Source organism: Aythya ferina, assembly GCF_964211825.1.
Source record: "Aythya ferina genome assembly, chromosome: 12".
Taxonomy (NCBI): Eukaryota; Metazoa; Chordata; class Aves; order Anseriformes; family Anatidae; genus Aythya; species Aythya ferina.
Genome location: NC_140308.1, coordinates 18,105,308 through 18,129,460, shown reverse-complemented (window position 1 = coordinate 18,129,460; position 24,153 = coordinate 18,105,308). Strand labels below are relative to the sequence as shown.

Below are 24,153 nucleotides of genomic sequence, written 5' to 3'. Positions count from 1 at the left end.
TAAAAAGTAGTGCTAAACCAACCAAAGTCGGCAAATAGCCTGATGGAACAACACCGTAAACATTCAGAAGAATAAGGAAAGTGTCTCTTTAATGCATCAGCCGTTCAGAATTGAGCCCCAAGTGCTGCACAACGCTAACTACAACAGGCAGCCTGCAGGCTGCTTCAGATCTGCACAGGCACTGAATGTAAAAAAGAGCCACAGCGCTGCTGCGGTGGCATCGGCTCCAATTCGAGCACAATAAGAGGGCAGAGCACAGCCTTCTTCACTTGCATCACAAAAGGAAGGGACCAGCAATCACAGATTGTGTGTGCATGCCCTGGAACTGACGCTTAACAACACAAACAGTTTTACACACAAACTCCAAACCTCTAATTGATATACACAACTGACTAATTTATCACAATTCTTCCTTCCTCACAATATCACTTGCTTTGCTTTCAAATAACCCTTAATTTCCAACCATTCCCAAGGCACAATTTAACCTAAATAAATCCATTCAGGTATGCTTCTGTCATCAGTTATTTTTCAGACTACTAAATTGTAACTATTTATTATTGCTTTGAATTTTGTGCATAGATAAGAGATTAACTGGTGATACAAACAGAAGGCCAGTTTCAGTGATAGTTTTATTCTTGCTAGAACTGAAAGCTCTTACCCACAGCAGCTTCTCTACAACTCTGGAACAAGACCATAACCTGCCTGTATCAGTGATTCTGGTATCTTCAGAAGAGGCCATCACGGATACCTGCTCTGTTTTGATGCATCTCCCCTGGAGTACTCTGCACATATGAAAAAACAAATAGATTTTGAAAGATAGCAAGTCCGACCACATACGGAGTTGATCCTATGTGCTGTGCCTCTGTGTAAGGTCCTTCAGGATCAGGGAATAGCTTGCAGTGTCATAAAATGCAGATCTCACTATAAAGCTGACAAGTAAAGACAAACAATGGAACTTTTTACCAAGTCTAACCTATGCTATACAGAAGCAAGCAAGCCTTTCCCTTTCCTAAACCTTCAGAAAAACTCATCTTTATGAAAGAACAAGGCAGAGCTGACTTTTAAGAAGCAAGCAGGAACAGGAGTTCTGGAAGAGCTGAGATATGGCCTGCTGGATATGCCTGAGCATTAATTTGCAGAGAATCCAGTATCCTGTTTTGCAACACGTTTAAGAAGAAAAGGCATATCAGTGACATCAGTGACAGCATGTCTGAATGCAGCAAACTATCCTATGGGATGATAGCTTGATATAACCACACACGTATTTTCTAAAGCTAAAAAGTGTGTTTTGACTATTTATTCTGAATACTTGGATAAAAAAGGGACACAGGCTTTCACTCAGTAATGCCTCTCTTGAGCTCTCTAGATCTGAGATGCATTAGAACATGTGTCTGGAGAAAATTACAGTGTTTAAATCAAGACTTCAAGTGACAGAGAACCTACTGGGGCAAGATGTTCCAATGGTTAATTACACTATGTTCATTATGGTACATAGGGCAAAACCACTCTGCTCAGGAGACATATTAAAGTCACTAGAGGACAACAACCTAATCTGCTAGCTCCAATTTACTTTGTGAAAGAAATTCAGGCTAAGAAGACAAGGCATACACATGCTTTCTTAAAGCAGAAAGGCATACACATGCTCCACAACAAGTGGAACCTCCTCTTGTTTCCTTAATTAGGGCCAGTATATCACCCATCTCTGCTGAAATCCTGTCCATCGCTGTGTAACCCAGTGTGAAGGCTCAGGTTTGAAAAGACTGCAGAGTTCATCATTTCAGCATGGAACAGGCAAGGGAAAATACGCAAACAAACGCTTTCCACCTAAAAATACTGAACAGCATGCAAAATAATAACCTAATAACCTAATGCAATGCAAGTGCTTAGGAGTTGAAATGCAGCAGCTTTTTAGTAACACAAACTGTCTAGGACAATAAGAGATTAATATTTTATCCCAACTGAATTTCATGGGGAATTTTGATAAGAATGTAATTTCCCAAGCTGACTTGCAAGCCAGGCCTGTGAGGAGGTGTAACACCCCTGCTTGTATGTGAAGCAGCCTCGAATCTATAATTATCACACATTTTCAAGAGTTTCGTTTTAAATATCATCCAAAGTCAGCACTCCAGCTGTACACTGGCTCATAATGCTATTCTTGGCACTGTTTATAAACACAGCACCATTTATTTTTGTCTTGAGCATCACCTAAATGCTTTGCACAGGACACTTATCCTAAGGGACATTCCATATGAATATGCTCATCTTGTCAAATCTGGCAAGATTACATGAGAATGGCACGTAGGTTATACTAGAGAACAAGAAAATTAAACTGGCTGAGTAAAATACCTATTCAGACTTTTTCATTTTTGGTTTCTACACACTTTGCGTATGCAATCTACATTAACAATGAAACTCAATGAAACTGCACTGTGTTAACAATATAAGTTTAAACACTGTATGACTGCCATCATTCAACCTAACAGAATACTGCAAGGCCTGTACCAAAGCCTTTCTACATTTGAGGACATTCATATTGATGTATGTTCATCCATGAAGATATACAAATACACATTCTTACATTTCTTTAAGAGTAATTCATTCTAAAAAGCTTATAGAGCACATTGTAGGGTATTCAGCACAACACTACCATCACCACAATAACATGATGCTAAGCACTGCACTGGCACCAAATCACTCCATTGGATCAATATTGTTCAAAGAATTTTTAAGAGGAAAACCTCACAAGGCTCATGTAACTGCAATCTTCAGCCTGCACATCTGTCAGATAGACCACAGCTCTTTGCACCAGTTCCTTCTTATCCTCTTCCCACTCACTACTAATGCTTCAAGATCATTAATCATCCCTTGATGTTCTCACGGTATTACCACCCTGGGACAAATCACCAGAACCCCCCCAAAACCCCAAACAAACTGGCCTCCAAAAGCTCAGCACCAGCGCGGCTCCACTGACCAAGCAGAGACAACTGCAAGAATGGTGCTTTTGAACACATTTTTCAGTCTAATGAGGATTCTGGCAGAGCAGAATGAACTAGTGTGATGGTTTTCTCCAAAAGTGACATCTTAAGTGAGCTGCCTACCATTATGCACCAGGACTGGCATCTTCTAGCACACAGTGAGTGAACAGATGATAGATAAAATGCAGTCAGGGTACCAGGCAAAGGGCCCATGATGCATGACACTAGCTGTTGTGAGATGGAAACTTGCTGTGTGCTTGCAGCTGATCTGGAGGAATTTTTAACGCCATCTGACCTGTCAGTGCACCGGTGCTGAACTGCATTCCACTGCCTGGCCATCTGCAGAGCGGGGATATAGGTGCTTTACACTGGTGTAACTACACTGACACGTCCCATACCAGTTCTAATGTCTACCACACTGAGTCATAGCTTATGTAAAATAAATAAATAAATAAATCCCAAACAAGCCTGTGTGAGCAACCCATATCCAGGACGCCATCCACCCAGTGTCAAACACACCAAACACAAAGCCATTACATGCTCTTGCTGTACAAGTGTATTCTGTTTACATATACAGTTTTGCACAGAGGTCTAAAATGCTAATTTCTTGTCCAGCAAAATTGTCAGAAGAGTGTTGACTTCATAAAACAGCCTACCAGGTATCTGGAATTTCTAATGTATACAGGACAGAAAAGCAAAGTCATCTTGTATTCTAGATTCATCCAAGATTCCCAGGTATCCAGATAACGTATCTCAGGAAACATCAGACATGCTCAGATACATTTTGTTCCAGGTATTCAGAATACATGCAGCCAGTCCAGTGCACCTGCAGCACACAGCATTTCCACACGCAATCAGCTTGTTGGTAGAGGTTCATGTTTAAGGTCCTAAACACAAACAAGGTTTTATTCTAAAAGGAGATAACTAGGCCACCCTTGCTCACTGGAGGGATGATCCTTCTCAGCCACTTTTTCAAAGACATGATCCATGGGTAACATGTTAGTTTGAAGAAGGCTATGCACCAAAATCAAATTACATGCACACCTCTGTCTTTTGCACGGGTAACAGCATCAGGGTTGACTTCTCTGTAACTGAAGCACCAGTGCACTGGAAGAGGAACTGTGCCACCACTGTACAGACAGACTGCGCTTTGTGAGGCACGCAAGTAATACTGTGAGCACAGACAGCAAGGATCTGCCTTCTAACATAAGCTGTCTGATTTTAAGAATCCTGTCCTAATGCTGCAGAAAACATCCTCTGGCTTCACTGGTCCCAGAGAAGCAACGCTTCAAACTCCTTTGGACACACTGTGGGAACCTTAGTAATAAAATATGGATGGGAAAGCCAGAGTTCAGCTTTGGAGTTGGAAGTTCCAGGATCTTATATTAAGAACGAAATATCTTTGCAAGAGACATGTGAAAGTTAGATGCAAACTCGCCTTGCACACTAGAGATATTTAACAGGAATAAAATCTTAACATCTGATAGTGATGCAATCTATAATATGGCATATCAAACTTAAACAATATATTCCTGGATATCCCATAAATTCAGAGGCAGTGCCATGACAATAGGCAATTTTGCAAAGCTGCTGAGTTTCTGCTGAACACAGGATATCTGCATTAAATAAAGCTACGAATCAAAATCTAGTTTAAAAAGCATTTTGGTAAGTTCATTTCCTTCCATCAGAAAGTAATTATTATCTAGCCTTCTCCCACACTTATCCAAGTTCATAATGAAAGGGAAGCTATAGCACAGATCTGGAATTTAGAAGTTCTGCATGAACTACAATTTAAAACAAAGTCGATTTCAGTATTTATCTAAATAAGAAAATTGTATATATTTCTGTAACATGTATAAGCTAATAAACTACCTTCCACTGCAGATTTATCTATTTGGTGAAGTGAAAGGACAGATAAAAAAAAAAAAAACAACAACAACAACAACAAAAAGTGCACCCAGATTGAGATAGAGATCTCAATTTACTAATTCAAAATATAAAATACCACAATTATAACTATTAACCTCTTAACAACACAGAGGTGGTGCATCAAGTTTGAATTAGATGCCTATATTGAACAGGAAGCTAAAGTAAACGCAGCATGTCATTTTAACATGCTTATTTAGACCTGTAAAATTTTCACACTTCACAATAACTACAAAACAGACATCTCTAATGGAAAAAAAAAATAAAAAGAAAAAAAGAAAAAAACTGCCTCAGATCCAGCCATCACATATAAATTCAAAGACTGAAAAAACATTCATTTGAATTGCTGCTTTACAAGTGGCCAGTAAGGCACTTTGTGAAAATTACTGGTTTTCAAATGATATTTAAGTCTTACTTCGAGAGGAAAAACTCTTTCAAAGAATAATAGTTTTTTTTTTTCTATTTTTTTTTTTATTCTATCTTCAATGGTCAGATTTCCATAATATGAACTGCTTGATAGTCACTTTCCCTTTAAATTATTTTTTAACCATACAGGCAGTCACATCTGATTTCTGATTCTCCTTACCTTACTTTTCCTTTCAATTACTTCAGTTCTTAATACGAACAATAAGAGTGCTCATTGCATGTCCTCTGTGGGACTCCTGGAACTTAGATACTCAATAGACAGGTGCATAGATAAGGATTCAAAGTCTTTGTTCCACTGTCCAGACAGAATATGTTTAATCTTTTTTCTACCTTTTCTATGCCATTTAAACTTTAACCTAGTAGTAACTTTTACTGCCTTGATTCACAATTCAAAGGTATAAAGATGAAAAGTCCTTGCCTTGGAACGTAGCTTGAAAACTTCATTCTTAGTCTGTATTTCTTTTGAACTTCTTCTTGTGGTTTTTGTCTTTATTTTTCCAGGGTGCCAACTTTACCGCATAGGACTTTCCAAACCTAACAGCAGGGCGACCCAGAAGGAAGAAAAGTAGAGCAAATTTGTCCAGAATCAGATCACCTTAATGGAAAATATTTAAATTACTGACCAGGGTGGATTAAGAGGGTAATCACTCCATTTTTCCCCTATCTTTTCAAATATGCCAGTGGTGACAGACTCCTGTAAACATACACATTAGTGTACCAAACATGGGACAAAGACCGATATAAAGGATCCACACCGTGTACAACACATCATGATTAACTGCACGGAAATAATTTACAGTAGCAAGCATGATATAAAAGTAAAGTATCTGTGTACTTAAAAGTATACCCTTTACAATAGATGAGGTAGCTGTTAAAGAATATTTGGTTCCTGTGCAGATAAATACACAAATTTATGGAAGATTTGCATCTTCAAGATATGGAAGGAAAAAAAAAAAAAAAAAAAAAAGGTATATTCCAGGAGCAGGAAAGGTGCTGCTGCTGTATGTCCTGCTGATTTAGTAATGCACCAAGCTGCTGAGCAAGGAGCCAAAGGCATGGGAACACACACTGATCTGGTGCCCTACCCCAGGTGGACTAGCCTCCAACAGAGGGGCAGGACACCAACCTGCTCATTTTGCCAGAGCTCATCTGTGAGAGCCCATCACGCTGTTTCAAACTTTGTATGGGAGCCATCCTATCAAATAAAAGGTTTCTCTGATTCTTAAAATGTATTGCCTTTCACCTCTTTCTTGGTTTAAGGGAGAAAAAAAAAGGCAAAGTCAGAAGTGGTGTATAATGCCCATTATCTGAATTGCTTTTCAAAGCTATTAACCAGAAAAGCTCACTTTTGTAGCTGCTTTAAGACCTTCTAACTAGTCTGTCAGTCAGCTATGAAAAGCAGCATTGCCTGCCCACTGCTAAGGAAAAACCCCAGCAAGGCCAGGAGGATGCTCCGTGCCTCTCCGGCATCGCTCCCCAGAGTCCAATTACCACACCCCGCAGTCAGGCTGGGTGAAGAGCAGCCTGCTCTGCTGGGCAGGGCCTCGCTCAGGTGACCACATACAAAAAAAGCTGGCTTTATAGAGCCAAAGCCAAGTGATTGTGTGTTCCCTGGAATGAGACAGCCTCCAGAGATAGCGATCCAGGTTGGCTGCAGAATTTTCCAGCAACAATCAAAGCCTGAGATGGATTATTTTCATCCAGATAACACAAACAGCATCCACTTATTTACTTATTTGGCAAGGATTTTAATGAGCACAAGGCCAAAAGAGATAGCTGTGTCTATCTAGCAACCTTTACTAGATCATATTAGGAAATCATATCCTATTCTTCATCTTTAGGGAACTCTCATTAAATCTAAAAAAGTATATTGTGACATCTAGCCCAATATTGCTTAGTATCTTTATTTAAACTGCTACTTTGAGAGTGAGAACTGAAAGTCAGTAAGTAATTGCTTCAAGAAAACAGCCATTGCTTATCGATGCTAGCACATCATTCAAATTACTTCCGAGTTACTAGAGCACTTTTCTTTACTGAAGTTATCTGTATCAGTTAAAGGGAGATCAAGCAAATGCCTCCTTCAACAAGGTGAAAGCCATCAGGAAGACAGGATTACAGCACGCAGACACTGTCAGGTAGCAGTGTGATTACCAACATAAATTCTGAAGCTATAAAAAGCATTTAAAGTAATTATGTAAAGAATATGCCCTCACACTCTACCATTTAAAAACCATTTAACTTATCATTTAAATTTACTAACAGATGTAAACTCTTTTCAAACACAAAACTGATGTCCATCACTGCATGATCCATGCTGTTAAAAAAAATTCAATTTTGATTTATAGAGCTATGCAAACTTCTGAAGTGCTTCATTCACCATTTAAGTCTAGATTTATAACCAGGAATTAAAAAAAAAAAAAAAAATAGAAGAAAAAGAAAGGGCACATAATATACTATACCTACCAAATCTGGGAGAAAAAAAAAAAAAAAAAAAAAAAAAAGAAAGCCAAGGGGTAGCTCTGGAGAAGTCTGAGGCACTATTCTAACTACCTTAAAAATCAAAAGACCTAAATAAAATGTTTTTAAAACAATTTAGATTAGGAGTTAACTCCAAGATACCTCTGTCCTCACTTAGAGGAGCTGAATCAAATGTTTCTAACGGAAGGGAGAGGCCTTCGGAGTCTGTTTTGACCTCCTTTTTCTTGGACCCTCTTCTCCAAATACCCAATGAGCAAATAATGCTTGGTGACCTAAAGAGATTCCAAACACTTCTGCTTTAACATCGCTGCTCTTACTCCCCTTCTTGGCTATTTTGTATTTTTAGGACTCTTTTAGATAAGTACTAGGAACAAAAGTTATTTGGAATAGAAAATAACAAGAAATTGTCAAAAGAATGAGAGAGAAAATAAAAAGCAGTGGTAAAGACATACCTGTGACCCATAAACCGAACAGGCACATTATCTCCTATGCAACTTATAACCACCGGTATTACTTCATTTGCAACTTTCAACTTCACCTTGACCCAAGGTCTACAACTAACATAGGGTCCGCACAGACTGTACAAAAAGTGGGGCCTTAACATTTCTCATTTAGAGTTACACAATTACCTGAGAAACATGGAAGATTATACAAGAGAATCAAATTCTGGAAGAAGTATGCAGAGGCATTTTCCCTGGTTTAGGATGTATATAAAGAAGGCCTGACAGGTTTTAAGTTCTGTTATCTGCTTGATTCATACCTCAGAAATATTTTAGGTATGTTAAGCCTATTCTACACTGGTTTTCCTGCATGATTTACAGGTGATGTATTTTGAAATATAAGAGTTTAACAAAGACTTCTCTCTCAAATATTACCTAAAGATATGCTTAGATATTTGATGCACAGATAAGACTCAAAGAAATCCATAAGATTCAGATTTTAAATCACTTATTCCCTTTGGCATACTCAGTCTTCATTTTTGTTATGCGCCTGCTGGCACCAATTCTTTAATTCTCTAGCTGTCACACACTGCTTCAACACCACCTCAAATTCTAATACAAAAGGAAAGTCAGTAACAACTAAACCTTGCAGGATTGTTTTTCTTCATAAAGAAAGAACAAAAGAAATAAACCCATTTTTAACTTTATCGGACTCATTTGGAAATAATTTTTTTTTTTTTTTTACTTAAAAGTTGCTTACAGGGGAAGAGGAAAAAAAAAAAAGAAAAAAGGCATGAAGTAGGTTTCTATGCAATTTATGAAGATTTTTTCTCTCATTCTTAATGAAGTAGAGAAATTCTGCATGTTCACTCCATGATCTGAGTTGGTCAAGGAAAAAAGGCCACTTCTAAAGTAAACATGACCACTGTAGTAATTTTAAACCGTATGCGTAGAAGCAATAACTGAAATCAAGTAGTCAAACTATAAAAATAATTCTAAAAGCATAAATACCTGTTTGTATTTACAGTCAGACTTGCCTATATCTTTTTTCCCCCCTTGAAATAAATGTGTCTTTAGTGTTCTTGAGACAATTAGAAATAACTTTATTGGAATTGCAGGGTGGCACAGTGTCCAACAGTAAGTTAATTATATTTCATTGCAAGTGTTCATCAGATCAAAATTGCTTCCTTTACTCTTCTTATGAAAGTAAAAAACGTAATCCTAACTAATATATTTCCCCCTGTATTCATCCAAATACTAAAGACTAATATCTCAGGCACAAACATGACTGTCTTGAATACAGAGCAAGTCTAAAGTGGCAGTCAATAGATCGATTATTTAGTAAAGCTGGGATACAAATACATTCCCTACAGCTTGCAAAACTGTCACCAGCGATATTGATTCTGCAGATTCCTTCAAACAGGTTAATGTTCACTCCAGCTTCATCTATGACTTTCTGCAGGTTTTGTTGCTACAGGCAATAAACTCACAAAACGCCCCAGCTGGACCGGGCGAAAGAGCTATGTCCTGTATTCCTAATTCAGAGGCAGATATTTAGCCTCTTACAATCTATTCTCAAAGGTATAACAGAATCATAGTTGCCTTGTAAGTTTACAACTATTACTGCGTTTTCTTATTACTGTAACCTGTGCATCATGTTAGCACACAGGGCAAAAGTGTTGCTCAGGGCTTAATAGGTTGAGCACCAACACAAACAGAAAGAAATAAAATAAAAAAAAAGACTTCTCTATTAAAAATAGCATGCAAGACAGCCAGTGACCAACTTAATTTCTCAATCAATTTCTCCAAAAACACCTTCACAAAACCTGCACGACAGAAGAGGAATGAAAACCGTACCTTAACCTCAGACTGATTTACAATCCCTACACATGCAACAGAACTGCCGTGGGTAGTTATGAGAGCACTTTCAAGGACAATCATTCATCCATATTTACCAGCTTGCTGAAACTATGTTAAAAAAAAAGAGAGGCCATTACAGAGGATTGTGAAGTAAGGCATCTAAAAGAGACTGCAGATTTTGTACTGTTAACCTGGTTAAACTGGGAGAGAATTGTATGCCAAGACATTTTAATCTACCTGGAAGGAATCACTGACCCGGAGAATTACAGCACTTGAAAAAGAGGACAGCAGAAGGTACTGCTTCTTCGGTGACCTATACATCAAAAGCAGTTACACCTCTGTAGCATATAAGATATTAACCAGGCACGATATACCACAATCCATAAACTGCACACTGCAGGAAGGGTAAACAAAAGGAGATACATACTGCCTTTACGTTTCCCCTGAGCATCCACAACTGCGCAGCAGCTACTGGGACAGGGGCCTTTGGTCTGAAGTTGTGATTCATTACATATATTGCTATGTCCTTAGTGAATGCTGAAACCAGGTGAAAATATTCTTACCATCTGCTGTGGTCACCATTCCTTGTCAAAGGTTACTCGCCCGATGTAACGTGACTCACGAGCATCACCAACACGGCCATCGGTTCGAGCGATGTGTGGTGCATGATCCCAGCAGGCCAGACTGCGTCGGGGAGCACCTGGACAGGTAGTCAGGTCCAGGAGGAAGGGAAAATTTCCCTTCACTAGGACAATGCAGATCACCCAGGCTCAGTAGGGGGGTGCTTTTTTTAGCCAAGTTCCAGCCTGATGCATTAAGGCTGCCAACTGCGGAGGGAGCAGCTCCTTGCCTGGCGCTGCAGCTTGGTGCTGCCCCAGTCTCACAGCTGCAGCCGACATCTCAAACACAGAAAGTAGTGGAAGAAAGTCAAAGGCGAAGGACATCCTTGCCTTGGGCAGCTTCTGGTGGGGTGGCATTCAAATAAAGCATATGGAAAATTGTAGAACAGTTGGACAGAGGTTATAAACTGACGCCTGAAATTAAATTTCTCCACTACTACAACATGATAGTCCCAAAGAACCCTATTGACTGCCTTCTCTGAACCTAATGGTAGGAGGCAGCAGTTTTTATTCTCTTGGTTAACGTGATCAATGTGTTTAATGCTTGTTAAACTTTATAAATGGTAGCTGCTCTTGGAGTAAAGCCAGGCTGGTCAGTGTGGGTGAGTGCTGGAAGGGCTAGGGAGAGACAGCTTGCTAAGACCTTCACTAGTATTATACCGACCGGTTTACTTAAAGATATTTCTCAGCAAGGCCTTTGGATGAAAGAGTTGAAACAGCTGAAATAAAAGAAAAAATACACAGAACCCGCACCCAATTCTGGGCAGTCCCTACAAAGTTTCTAGAACTTCTGGTTTTCTCCATTTCCTGCTTATTTTTCCACATTAGTGGAAGCATTAGCTATGGTTTTGGGTGTCCTCTCAAGGTGAGCTGCTCTGTTAAAACAGCCTTCTGAATCCCTTCCATGATATTGTAGGCCTAGAAAGCGTATGCAATTGGCATTCCTTGGTTATGTACTGCTCATAGAAACTGTACTGAGACCAAACTGCTTTCTACACAGAAGAATTTCTGTTGGCCTCAACAGCCTCTCCTGAAGCTGCCTATCTCGGCCTCCTAGGGCCTGACTGAAGCTGAGTCCCAGGTAGACTGTGCAGGGCTTTGGTTTACATCCATTAAAAATTTGCATAGACACCTTCCATTTATTTTAGAGCCACCTTCCCATCCTTTTTAACTTCATTATTTTTGTCCCCCAAACTCGTACTATGGCTATCACTACTGCTCACTCACTCTTCAGCCTCTTTTTACATCAGAACAGGCCCCAGCATTTCTATCTGAAACCCCCCACACCTACAGTAAGGATGTTTTCGCTGAGGGGATGTGCCAGCCGATGCATTGGCTTGAATCTGGGGATTTGTCTGGATCTTTGCCCAATGCTGCATGTCCCAAAAGCAGGGTGATGCTTTTTAAACATGTGCTCAACACAAGTACAAAACAAAATATTCTTGCAGATATGGATTTACACTTATCTGCCATCTGCAGAGTAAGTCAGGGAAACGAACTGTGCTGGGGATCTGTTCAGACGAATCAGGTGGTGCAGAAAATAAACATTTAGTTTTGCTGCATACAGAAAGCATTCAGGCTGTACTGGGGCTGTTTCCAGGCACAACTCAAAGCGTTACCTTGAGTACAGTGAGCCTCTTTCAACTTGGATGTCCAGTTCTGGGGGCACCCCCGTCTGGCTGGGCAGAAACTAACTCTTTGAGGATCAACGAGCCTCCCAGAGGCCTCAGTCAGTGACTGGCAGCAGAAAGCCCAGCACTGGCCATGCCAGCCACAGCCTGGAAAGATCCTACAGAGAAAACTACAAGGCTTTAGTCCACTGCATTCCTCAGGCAAGGAATGCAAAGAAAGGGCTTCCTGTTTGGGGGAGAATTATTTGGGTATGAAGCTCTACTACCGTACCAGTGAGAATCAGATTCCTGAAGAATGAAGAGCATGTGTAGCAGCGTGCCCAGGAAGCTTTTGGAAGCTGCTGCACACAAACAGAAGAACAAAAGGGTCAGTCACCACCACGCTGCCCACACCACTTCAAACAGCTGCTGTGGTGGTGTTTGAACAGAAAGCTGACACCAGACGCTCCCCAGGACTGTTCACAGGAGGAACTTCAAATTCCTAGAAAACTGGCATAAGTGATACTCAAAGGCTTTCAATAGTTCAGTTCCCAAATAACAGGAAACTAACAGTTTTCTGGAAAAGTAGAGAGGCCAAACTTCCAATTTTTGCCAAGTATTAAATAAATATCTTTGCTAAGAACAACCAGTCTGCTGCTTTACAAATTAGTGAAAAATATTAATCATTATTTTGTATTTCTAGTTCTGTTCACCGGACTCTCACAGCTGTATTACTTGATTGTATTACAGCACAAAGTGACTGGAGACACCTTGGCCTCACAGCCTTTCTTGCTATTCATGCTGCCAGCACACAAGACCCTTACCCAGGGGAAGACATACATCAGCAGAGCTCTAACAACCAACCTCCTCCGTTACATCCAAAAGGAAGTCAAACAGCACAGCAAAATGCAGCATCTCAAGAATCAAAGCCATGACATCTCACAACTGGTGCCACATGTCCCCTCCAAAACACTGCCATCATCCTTCTCTGCTTGGTTTCAGAAATGTAGCAGGATGTTTCTGTAACATGGTAGTGTCAAAATGAACGTGGTTTGTTTGTTTTTCTGCAGGATGACCACAAATAATGAACAATGGTCAGGATTCTTCTGAGACAGTCAATTTCCATTTTAGAAGGCTGTATTTATAGAGGAAGGTTTTGTTACTTGGGTCTTTTTTTGATACAATCTTTATTCTTTGGCTGTTTTTCGTATGGTCATGATGTGAAATATTAAGGACAGAAATACTTAATACATTTCTTCACAGTAATTAACAAGGAAAAGAAAATGCTACAAAAGCAGTTGAAACAAGCAGGTCTTTAAAACTAAGAAAAACGTCCCTGGACACAGCAGTGAGAATAAAGCTAAACTTAAAGAAATATTCTAAAACTCCTAGACTCCTAAAAACATAAAACAATTAGAGATCAGAGAACACCAGAAGTATAGATTAAAAAAAAAAAAAAAAAGTGTAAAAGCTTAAGCAAAGAGGATGAAGAAAGGTAAAACATCAAAAACAAGTCAACCTCAAAGAAGACACCCAAGATGAAGAACAGAAATTTTAGAGCTTATGTAAGAGTTAGTAAATGCTCTTCTAAAGAACTGTTTTGTAACTTTAAGGAAGCTTTGCCCATTTTGCTAGAAGCCTTTTATGTGATACTACATTATTAAGGGCCAACAAGAGAATTACAGTAAAAGCTAATCTTCCTCTCACTTGAAAAGTTAATCTACCATAGTGTGTCCTTTAAAACTATTACAACCCTAGGTCCTTTTATGAAAGCTCAAAAAGGCAAGACTGAAAATAATACTCCACAGCCTCTGTTGCAGGGTGCATAAGCGAACAAACAGGGCATGTTTAAATCTACTAACTCTAACCAACTTAAGAGAGATGCTGTAAGACCTTAATTAACCCAGCTTCACAATTTTTTATTAAGAAAACACTAATAAAATGTTAAAGAAACTAAGAAAGCCACAAAATAAAAGCTAGTTCCATGCAATAAAAAATAGTTGTGTTGAACTTCAAATGCTCTCCCTCTGTGTTTGCATTACAACTGTTAAACTGTTCAGTTCAGATGCTGGTGTTGCATTCATTTGCTTTTTTATATGCTTAGTGATCTTCAAGTATATCTAGCACTGCTTTCACTGAACTCACAGGTAGTAGAATCCTATGTAACCAAGGTTGAATTAAAAAAAAAAAAAAAAAGTTATTTGACAAAACCAGAATGGCAACACTATTTCAGGATAGCCACACAGAATAAACACCAAAACACCACAAGAACAGTCCTCCCACCCCCAAAAGGACTGTTTAGCTCTAACAAAGATGGCATAAACATGGAGCAGGAGGCACTGCCCACATGGGATGAGGTCTTGCTGGCAGAACTAACGCTGTGCAGCGAGGGGAGGAGCAGGGCAAGACCAGTGGTGCTGGAAGGGCACCCCACAGAGGCTGTACACCTCTCTAGCAGGCCCCTGGACTACTTTGACTTGCAGGAATTAGACTACTTGTAAAGATGAGCAACTGCCTACAACCACATCCCGTTTGTGCTTAGACTAGGAGAAGAGAGGTTTTATTTGTTTAGGGGTTTTCACCAACCTTTGAATACCTGCTGGAGCAACAGTTATCCCTGGAAATACATTGTTTGAAGATGCAGTAACAGCTGTGTGTCAGACAGTCATACTTTAAAGCCAAAGCTGGTATTTTTTTTTAACTCAAAACATAATCCCCACAAGTAACGGAGCTCTCTGAATTAAAAAGCTCCAGCGCTCCTCTCAGCCAGGAGTGTGTATCTGACTAGTGACTGTGGCTGCAATGGTGCGCACGTGCGTGCACACACACAAGTCTGTATGGCGGGGGAAAAGAGCTCATAATTGGGTCCTACTGATTCAGTGTGTGAGCTTTTCCAACCTTGAGCAAGATCTCCACAGGAAATACCCACCACAGAGCCAGATCTGTGGACTTCTGCGCCACAAAAGTAGTGGTTCTTTGCTGCTTAACAGAACTCAGTGAGATTAAGATAAAATGCTTCCTCTCTACATGGTTCTTTTAGCAAATCAAGGATTTTGCATGTGACAATAGACTGTTAAGCCATTTATTTCTTCTTGCTATTTCTTTTGGTAAATGAAAAGAATTATTTTAATATTAAAAAACTATACTACTTGTGAAAGCAATGAGAATACTGCAGTGGACAGCAGCTTCTTAGAAGTTAATATATGCAGTTAGTGAACAAACTAGTAGCTGAATATACTCTCCCTTTACAAAAGAACACCAAGAAGATTGCCTTATTTCCACCTCACAGTTACTCCCCAGCACTGCATGTAAGGCTCCTTTTCACCACAGGATCAAGATGTGTCCCCTTGAAGACCCTGGTAAGCAATACGACGTGCCATATTCCAAAACAAGATTTACATGGTCTATAAAACAATAGAAAAGGCATTCCAACTCCTTCAAGCAGTGACAACACACTGCAAAAACTTGGGTGTCCCAAAAAGGCCAGAGGGAGCAGCTAGCCCAGACACTGCCGTTTGGAGACTCTGCCCCCCTCTACATGAGCAGGAAACCTCCCTCCTGCCACCTGCAACTGCAGCACCATCTTAAAGGGCTTTGAAGCAGAGTCCAACAAATTGAGGTGGCTGACAGGTAAAGAACAAGGTTGCCAGCATTAAAAAGCTTTAAGAGGGATCTGAGAAGCAGTAAATAAGGTTTGTAAAAGCAGCCTTAACATACTGTGGTGTTACTGCTGCATACGAAACATCAAGGTTAGCTCTGAAGGCAGGCTAACCACCAAAAGCAACACATAGCAGCCACTGGCAAAACTCACAACTTCACAGAACAACTAGAATGAAACTCTCAGCTTGTACTGTTTGCATTGCATAGATGAAAATGGATGAAGACCAACAAATCCATATTCACAAAGCATACTTGGGGCATGACCAACAACCAAACCTAAATCACTTTTCACCCTGATAGATAATCAACATCGCAAGTTAAGAATATATAAATTTATATCAAAAGTGTTATAATTATTACAATCTTCCTCATCCAAGGTCACTGTGTTGCCTAGTTTAAAAACCCAAAATAGTATTTCTAGTTTGTTAAAATCTACTTGATTTCAGGAAACAGAAGTGGTGTATGATTTAAAAGAAACCTTGATAAAACAATGCAATTATTGATGGATTTGTTTTTCTGTTATCACAAAACAGTTAATTCCTCAAATTCTTCAGTCTCACTATGTGGGAATAGCATGCTCATCCCTGTGAATCTTAAGAGTGCAACGTCCCCTTTTCCAGTAAGGACATGGATTTGTGACAAATCGCATGGCAATATCAAAAGACTGAAACATTAACTCAAATAAATGTCACAAAAAAAAAAAAAAAAAGCCAATTGTCTTACTTTTATGACTCTCTACATCAAGTATATCACCTTAATTTGCACTTATTTTGTGTGCTTTACTGAAAAAAAAAAAAGATACAGCAGGGTATCAGCAAAGAGAAAGATGATTGTATTTCTCCAAAAAAAATTCACATAAAGAACGAAGAGATAAGTGTTTATGGAACTGAAGAGTTACATGGAAACCATATCACCAACAGAGTTTACCAGCTTCTAAATTAGCCTGAATTTAATTCAGGCACTGCGATAATAAGACAATCTACCCACTCAGCTACCAAGAGAATGATACTAATGGAATTACCTGGACAATCTGGACACAGACATATTTTAGAGGCTGTTTCACAGAGAGGTCACCCAGTACTAAAGCCTCATGAACTAATTTTGCTAAGAGATTTCAGTGCTCGAGTTTAGAGAGGGCTGTGTCACATGAGAAAGCCTCCTGGGAAACTTGGCCTTAGGAAAGAGGATGTCAGTAGGTGAAGATTGCTAAAGCTGTGCAACTCAAGGCAACATGCTGACAGCATAAACTGTTAGTGAAGCATAAATGGAACAAACCACATTAAAAAAAAAGACCCAAAATTGCATGATGATGGTCATTAGATAACTTTAATATGTTAACTCTCATATCAGAAAGGCAGGCTACCACACAATCTTAACCTTCCTCAGTAGTTTTAGAAATACACATGGCACTGGTGTTAAGCAGTGCAAATAGGATGGTCTAAAGATTTTTCAGAATGGTTCCCGAAAGTCAATATGGAAAAAAGGAAGAAAGCAAGCAAGCAAACACAAAAACCCCACCAGTTCATTTTAGTTGTTGGAGGACGGTTATAAAAGTCACACAAAAAATTAGAAAAGCTGTAGGACATACTTTATGAAAAAAAAAAAAAAATCTGACAGAATCAGTAGGGGATGTCTGTAACTAATGAGAAAATGTAGACAAGCTGGAGAGGCAGATCAGGTCAGAAATGCCAGGTATGATGGAAGAACTGTATGATGTGACAGTGGAGGCCCTGGAGACAACAGACAAAGACAGAAAAAGCAGAGAAAGAGACAGCGCTCAAGAGATGGTGCCGGGAGAGAGAAAAGAGCAGTTTGTCTAGCAGAGGGGGGGGAGGAAGGGGGAAATCTCAGGACCCAGGGAGAGCCAATATATAAGAACCCAAAACTGTTTGCCAAGCCTATTTACACTGATCTAATCATGCAGAGTTGACAGATCTCAAACTAGGAGCATAGTGGGGAGGGAGCACTGAAGATAAGAACAGGCAAGAAGATGGATGGTAGATTGCTTAAGTTTTTGAAAGCGCTTTTGCTAAAGCAGTTTTAAAGAAAGGTGGCCACCATATGCAGCAGAGATCTTGTGAAGGATGAAAAGAAGAAAGAGCAAAGCTACAGATCATGCTGATGCCAAACAGACAATGAACATGGAGAAAGCAGCCTTGGAAAAGCTAGAGAAAACACTAAATCCAAAAGAGAAGGATAAGAAAGGCCACCCAAGAACATGAGGAATCAAAGTACTAAAGAACAGCAGATTAGAGGACTGAAAAGAAACTGTAGATCAGTGGTAAGAAGCAGAGAAATCTTATTTTATAAACTGTGCAGCCTGAAGGGCAAACAGGCAATACAGGACTGGAAAAAAAAAAAAATAGTTATAATACTGTGCAAGAAGGACATCAAAGTAGCATTTAGAATGTCCATGAAACAGCTCTGTCAAGGGTTCCAACAATAAATGATTAAAAAGTTATTTTTAAAAGGGGCTGTGTTTATGTAATATAATTAGACGGATGAACAACATTATCATCAGGACAAGGAAGGTAATACTTGCTTGATTCTCCACCTATTCATTTCTTATTAATGAGGAAGTACCAAACATTCAGCTTGTCTTCTGGACTTGTCTTCTGCTCAGTTCATCTCGTAGACAGTAGCATGCCAGCAGAAGTCTTATAACTACTAATTAAAACAGAACCAAATCTTGTATTAGAATAGGGGATACAAACTGTATTCCCCTTCACTGCACTCTTCAGCACCAAAGAAACACTGCTGTTTAATCAACATTTGGCCAAAACAACCACACAATCAATATAAACATCAGCAAGCAAAAAAGCCAATCCCAAACTCCCCATGTTCATCAGCTCTTACTGTGCGGATCCCAGCTTTGGAAAGAAAAGAGGCTTAATCTGTGTAGGGTCAGAAAGTCCCAGGATTATATGGGAGAAAGGAAATATTTGTGCTCTAGAGAAGTTAACATTTGCAGCAATGCAGCTGAAATGGAAGTGTCTCTCAGTGACCAAAATGAATTACAGAAAGTAAGCAGTTGGAACTATTTTAAAAACATGTGTAAAAAATAGGACAACAGGGGAAAAAAATGTTAGTCAATTATATTGTGAATCATGTTAAGTTGTTCTTAAACATCTGAAGGAGAAAGGAGAAAATTAGGAAAATAAGAACTATGTACAACTGCTCTTATTGTGAAATGTCACTCCTTACATGTCATGACAGTGCTACTATAAGAAGGGAGAAACAAAAAAGTCACACATGAGGTAAAGAAAGGCAGTCTTAAAGTCTGCTTTTCAGATGGCTTTTGAGCAACAAGTTTTTACAGAATTTAAGCAATTAAATACAGAGATACTTTCAATAGAACTCAAAAGCATCAACGTGGAGTGATTCCACCACCCTTGCTCCTGCTATCGGTACTTCTGTCCTCATAAGAAAGAGATCCTCAGTGTGAGCAAGGTCACTGCACCAGGTATCCCCTGAATCACAAAGCTTCCCCCCAAAAATCTGAAATAATGATTCAGAGGCAACTTATGCATTAGTAACTGCAGCAAACACAAGATCATACAGGGCAGAATTTCCAGACAAGAAGCTTTGGGCAGCCACAGGGCAGTGCTACCTGGGAAGGACACAGGGCACACAGCCCTCGAGCCTCTGCAAGCCGTGAGGCGGGGCTGACAACGAGGGGGCTGGCAGCTGCTTGGCCAGGATTCTGACCTCTCCCTCGCCCAGCATTACACCACTGAGTGCTCCTCCTTGACACAGATGGGAAGAGTTTTGTATCCGCTGGTCACACCTGTATGATCTGTGATTTGGTACCACCTGCATGGCACAAGCAGATTTAGTGAGTTAGAAAAAAAAAAAACGCAAACACATTGGCCCACTGGGTTTGGAGGTAATTTCTCACAGCACTTATTTTTCTTTTTGTACACAATAGCACACAAACTAAAAGCAAATTCAGCCTCATGTTTGTTTCCATAAACCTCTAGTGCAGACGCCAACTGCTGTGTAATGCATGCGTGCTACATGTGGATGAACCACACCATTCGCTCTCCTACATTCAGTTGCCTTAAGAGCAACAAAAGATTTCCTGGTATAATTAATCCTCTGTAATTGTACACTGCCACCAAAGGGGTGGTCCTATTCCCATACTTTCTTCCCACAACCAGCAGTGGATTCCCAGCCCCTCCCTTGCAAGGGACATGGGCACCGTGCAATCACTACATGAATCAGTTCAGCTCTCCTGCGTGACGCTAGATTCACGTTAATTTGGGGGAGGCCAGTTTTTCATCAAACCAGCTTGCTGAACCAATCCTCTCCACTCCTGCAGCCACAACGGCACTGGATTTTATGCAAAGGGACAGCCAAGGCAGATGAGCAGGCAGGATGGGAGCAGAAACGAGCACTTCATCTCCCAGTTCACTGGGAGCTTGCAGCTACCCCACGTGCAGTGAAACAGCAAGTGGCACGGGAGTACAGGTGTACAGAAAGCCCTATAACAACAGAGCTGTTTGCAGGCCACGATCTGCAAACTGAGCCACAGCTAAGTGTGGTATTAACACTCTGTACTCGCTGGCTGCCTCTGAAACATCTTTCCTGACTCCCTTCCCTGCAGGACAAATTGCATTTTCCTAACACTGGCTCCATTTTACAATGTATGCTTAAGAGCAGCATTAAATCAAAAATAGCAATGACATGAAAGCATCTGCAGAATGAATTCACAAGAGAGCACTTTTAGTTCATATTTGTCCACTTCTGTCCACGTTCTACTCCGAAACAATCACATGATAGCCGCAAAGAAAGCTAATCACTGCCTCCTGATTAATAAGACTCGCTCTTATTCCCTAGCTGTAAATGCAGTGAAGTACAAACACATTTACATTTGCAGAGAATTTGTATGCTATCTTAAGGATGTGTAAGTTAAACCAGCAGTTCATACCACTGTTGAGACATGAAATGAGAGTGCTCCTCCCTCCCTTAGGACAGGTGACCAGAAGTCCTGCAGCCTGTCAATAATTCAGCTGCGGTGAAAGACCAGTGACAAAGCACAAACTACCAGCAACCAGGAATCAAATCTGGTGCAAAGAACAGGACTAGCATGCGACAGACATCTGGACACCATAATAAGAACCAGCTGTCCCACACAGAAAAAGTGTATGTGTGTGTGTGTACACATATGTATTTGTGCTAGAAATTCAAGTTACAGGCACGTACACATCTCCACTTGCTTTGCTTTGCCATTCTCACGTAGGAACCTATGTGGGTTGACTGAAAACGTGTCTTCTTTTGAAAAGCTGTTTTGTGTCACTGCAAACATCTGCTGCATATATTGCTCCATGCAGGAGTGTCTCTAACAGGAACCTCAGTTCACTGGATAAGCCAAAACAGTGACAGTACAAACATGTGCAGAGGGCAGCCCTGTCACAGAACTGCTGGCCTCTCGGCTGCAGGGGCAGTGCAGTTCGCGTGGTACGATCCCTGAGAAGCTCAGAGGCAGCTGAGGCACAGCCCGGTGGTACCACCACAAAATTTCACGTATGACTTCCTTGTCACTCTGAACTTTTGAGGTGTCATCCAAGAATAATTAAGTATTTACCACAATATAAATACATGTAAAGAGTTTTTTTTTTTTTAAGTGACTATATATTTGGTTGTGCATTCCATCAACATTAATGGAAGTCATGCAGCTTGAATCATGCTCGCTGCCAAAAATACACCTGTTAATGTCCTTGCCACAAACACACAAACACAGCATTTTGATTTAAAATGTATTGTTTAAAATCCACTGAAATAGATTAGCCACTCGGAACCCAGCTCTGCCCATACTACATATGTTAGACCCATTTTTTCCCATTTTAACATATATGGGCACATAACCAGGACCTGCTTTTAATATCTAACCACCAAACTTCACAAAAACTAACTTGTGGCTAAATGCCCCACATTTTAAACCTCTGCCCTACCCTGACTAAGCAAACTTCTACAACCTACCTCAAAAGATCACCTCTTGGTCATATCCTCGGATCTTCTCACTAGTTTCCTCAGTCAGACCTTATAACACAGTTCTTTTGTTTCTCATCAAAGAAGGCTCTTATTGTCATCCTGGCAAACCACTCACTTTTTTCTCTGGTAATTCATCTTTCTTCTCCCAGAATACACATACAATGTTCACTTTTTGTTTGTTTGTTTGTTTGTTTTTTCCCCTTCATCCTTGCTAGTTATTAAGACTTAACTTGGCCCTTCCCAAGATAACACAGTAGATTTATTTTATTGATTCCTGATCTCACCTCTCCCTCTCTGACACTTCTTACATCATGGCATTACTTTCAGTTCACTAAGCAAAAAAAAAAAAACAAAACAAAACAAAAAAAAAAAAAAAAAAAAAACACACTACTTACTCTTCATCCATAGGACTGTCCTTTATTGCTGTACTTCACTTACTGCTCCCCCTAATAATGCAGACTGCCTGCTCTGCTCACTTTCTTGATTTCCTTCAAAAATTTTGTGACAAAAAAAAAATGCTGAGAACTATCCTATATAAGCTATGGAAACTAGCCTTGATGGCGACTTCCAAAGTAGGTTTCTAAAAGCATGAAATTTGTTTTTCAGCCCTGGCAGTAACAGAGAAAATGGGAAGCAAGTTGACCATGTGTAGAAGCAGCAGTTTGAGGTGACCTCTACTCATGTTCCCAGGACAGTGAGGGACATAGTGATGAGAACATGATACATCTCTGGATGCCACTTAAAACACCGTCAGTTAATACTAGCAAAGGACTGTAGTTAAGACAGCTCTTAAGCCCTAGGAACCGAGTTTCTGCTATGACATTTAGACAAATCACCTGAGGACAGTTAGTGATTAGCACAACCAACTTGCCTGGGATGTTTGGCAAGGTCACTGCTACCAGTCTGCCCCTGCAGAAAAACGCCTGGGCTCCAAAGGTTACCGGAGCCGTGTCACGGCCCCACCGGGGCTGGGCCCGGGCCCGGGGCGCTGCCGCTGGGGGCCGGCAGCGCTGCGCTGCCTCCCGCCGCCTCCCGCCTCAGCCGCGGCCGTGGCGGCGCCCCGCGGGCCGTGAGGCGATGGAGCCCCGCCGGCCGCCCCCCGGGCCCCGCTCACCTCCTCCTGCCGGTGCCGGGCGCACCCTCCCCAGCCCGGTGGGCCCAGGGTGGGAGCCGGGTGCCGCCCTCAGCCGCGGCTGTGCCCAGGCAGCAGCAGGGCTGCCTGAGAAGGAAGGCTGCCCGCTGCTCCCCGGTCCCGAGGGGCGGCAGGTGCGCGGCTGCCTTGGCGGGAACGGGTGCAGATCGAGGTCTCCCGGCCGCACACGAAATGTCAATTTAATATAAGCTTTCCACATTTATGTGTACACATTACTTTACACATTTACCCCTCGACCTTGTGACCGTCGTGTGCGCTGACCAGTCTATGCATCACCCATGAGCCTTCCACACCCTTGGCCCCTAACTAATTTTTTCCAGCATTACAGGCTAGAAACTCATGCTTTGTTTGGTGTAGTCCTCTGCTGTCACCACAGGAAATGATACTAAACCCATCACTAGTAACTCCTCACACAACCAGTGCTTCTCACCTCATTCACTAAGCATTAATGAGCATGTTTGGGGATGCTGGAGAAACACAGGACTCCAAAGGCTACACCTTCACCACTTCCTGACACCTGACACATATAGGCCTCAAGAAAGAGCACAGCAAACCTTAGTGTTCTCCATTTTGCAGACTCCCACAGCCCTGACCACTCTTCCTTTTCATTGGGAGACTCCTTCAGTTGGTACAAACGCCTGTAGTTCTGTTCTCTGTCAGTTCCACCAGCGCCACACCTCCAGTGGAATCACTGTAACTTCTGCCTCCGCTTGTTTTCTCCCTCCTGTTAATCTGAAAACAGATGAAAAAGAAAGCTAATACTGACACTTGGAGAGTCATTTTAAAGGTGTCTTTCCAGTTTTTGATTTCCATTCACTTACTGTAGGAAGAAGCAGCTTGGTTGGACCTTACTGGTCATCTTCTCAGATCACCTTCTAATGATTCATCAGCCAAATCCAATTTGCTTGGCAGTTTTATTTGCCTCGAGATGTTGATCAGTCAGCAGGCCAACTAGACTAGCAGTATTCCTCCCAGTGTGCTACAGGAATGCAAAAGTAAGAAAAACTTCAG

General features: G+C 40.9%; 1 protein-coding gene across 1 annotated transcript in view; it reads right to left on the bottom strand.

Annotated features, from left to right (window-relative positions):
• The window catches only part of LOC311443365 (uncharacterized protein), a gene marked incomplete at its 5' end in the record, with an annotated part of 49,773 nt that extends 26,432 nt beyond the window's left edge, over positions 1-23,341 (bottom strand). The window contains 2 exons of the mRNA XM_084533443.1: positions 22,861-22,983; positions 23,104-23,341. Coding sequence (XP_084389569.1) covers positions 22,861-22,983; positions 23,104-23,341 — 361 coding nt within the window. The remainder of the gene's footprint in view (positions 1-22,860; positions 22,984-23,103) is intronic.
• Positions 23,342-24,153: the final 812 nt, after the last annotated feature.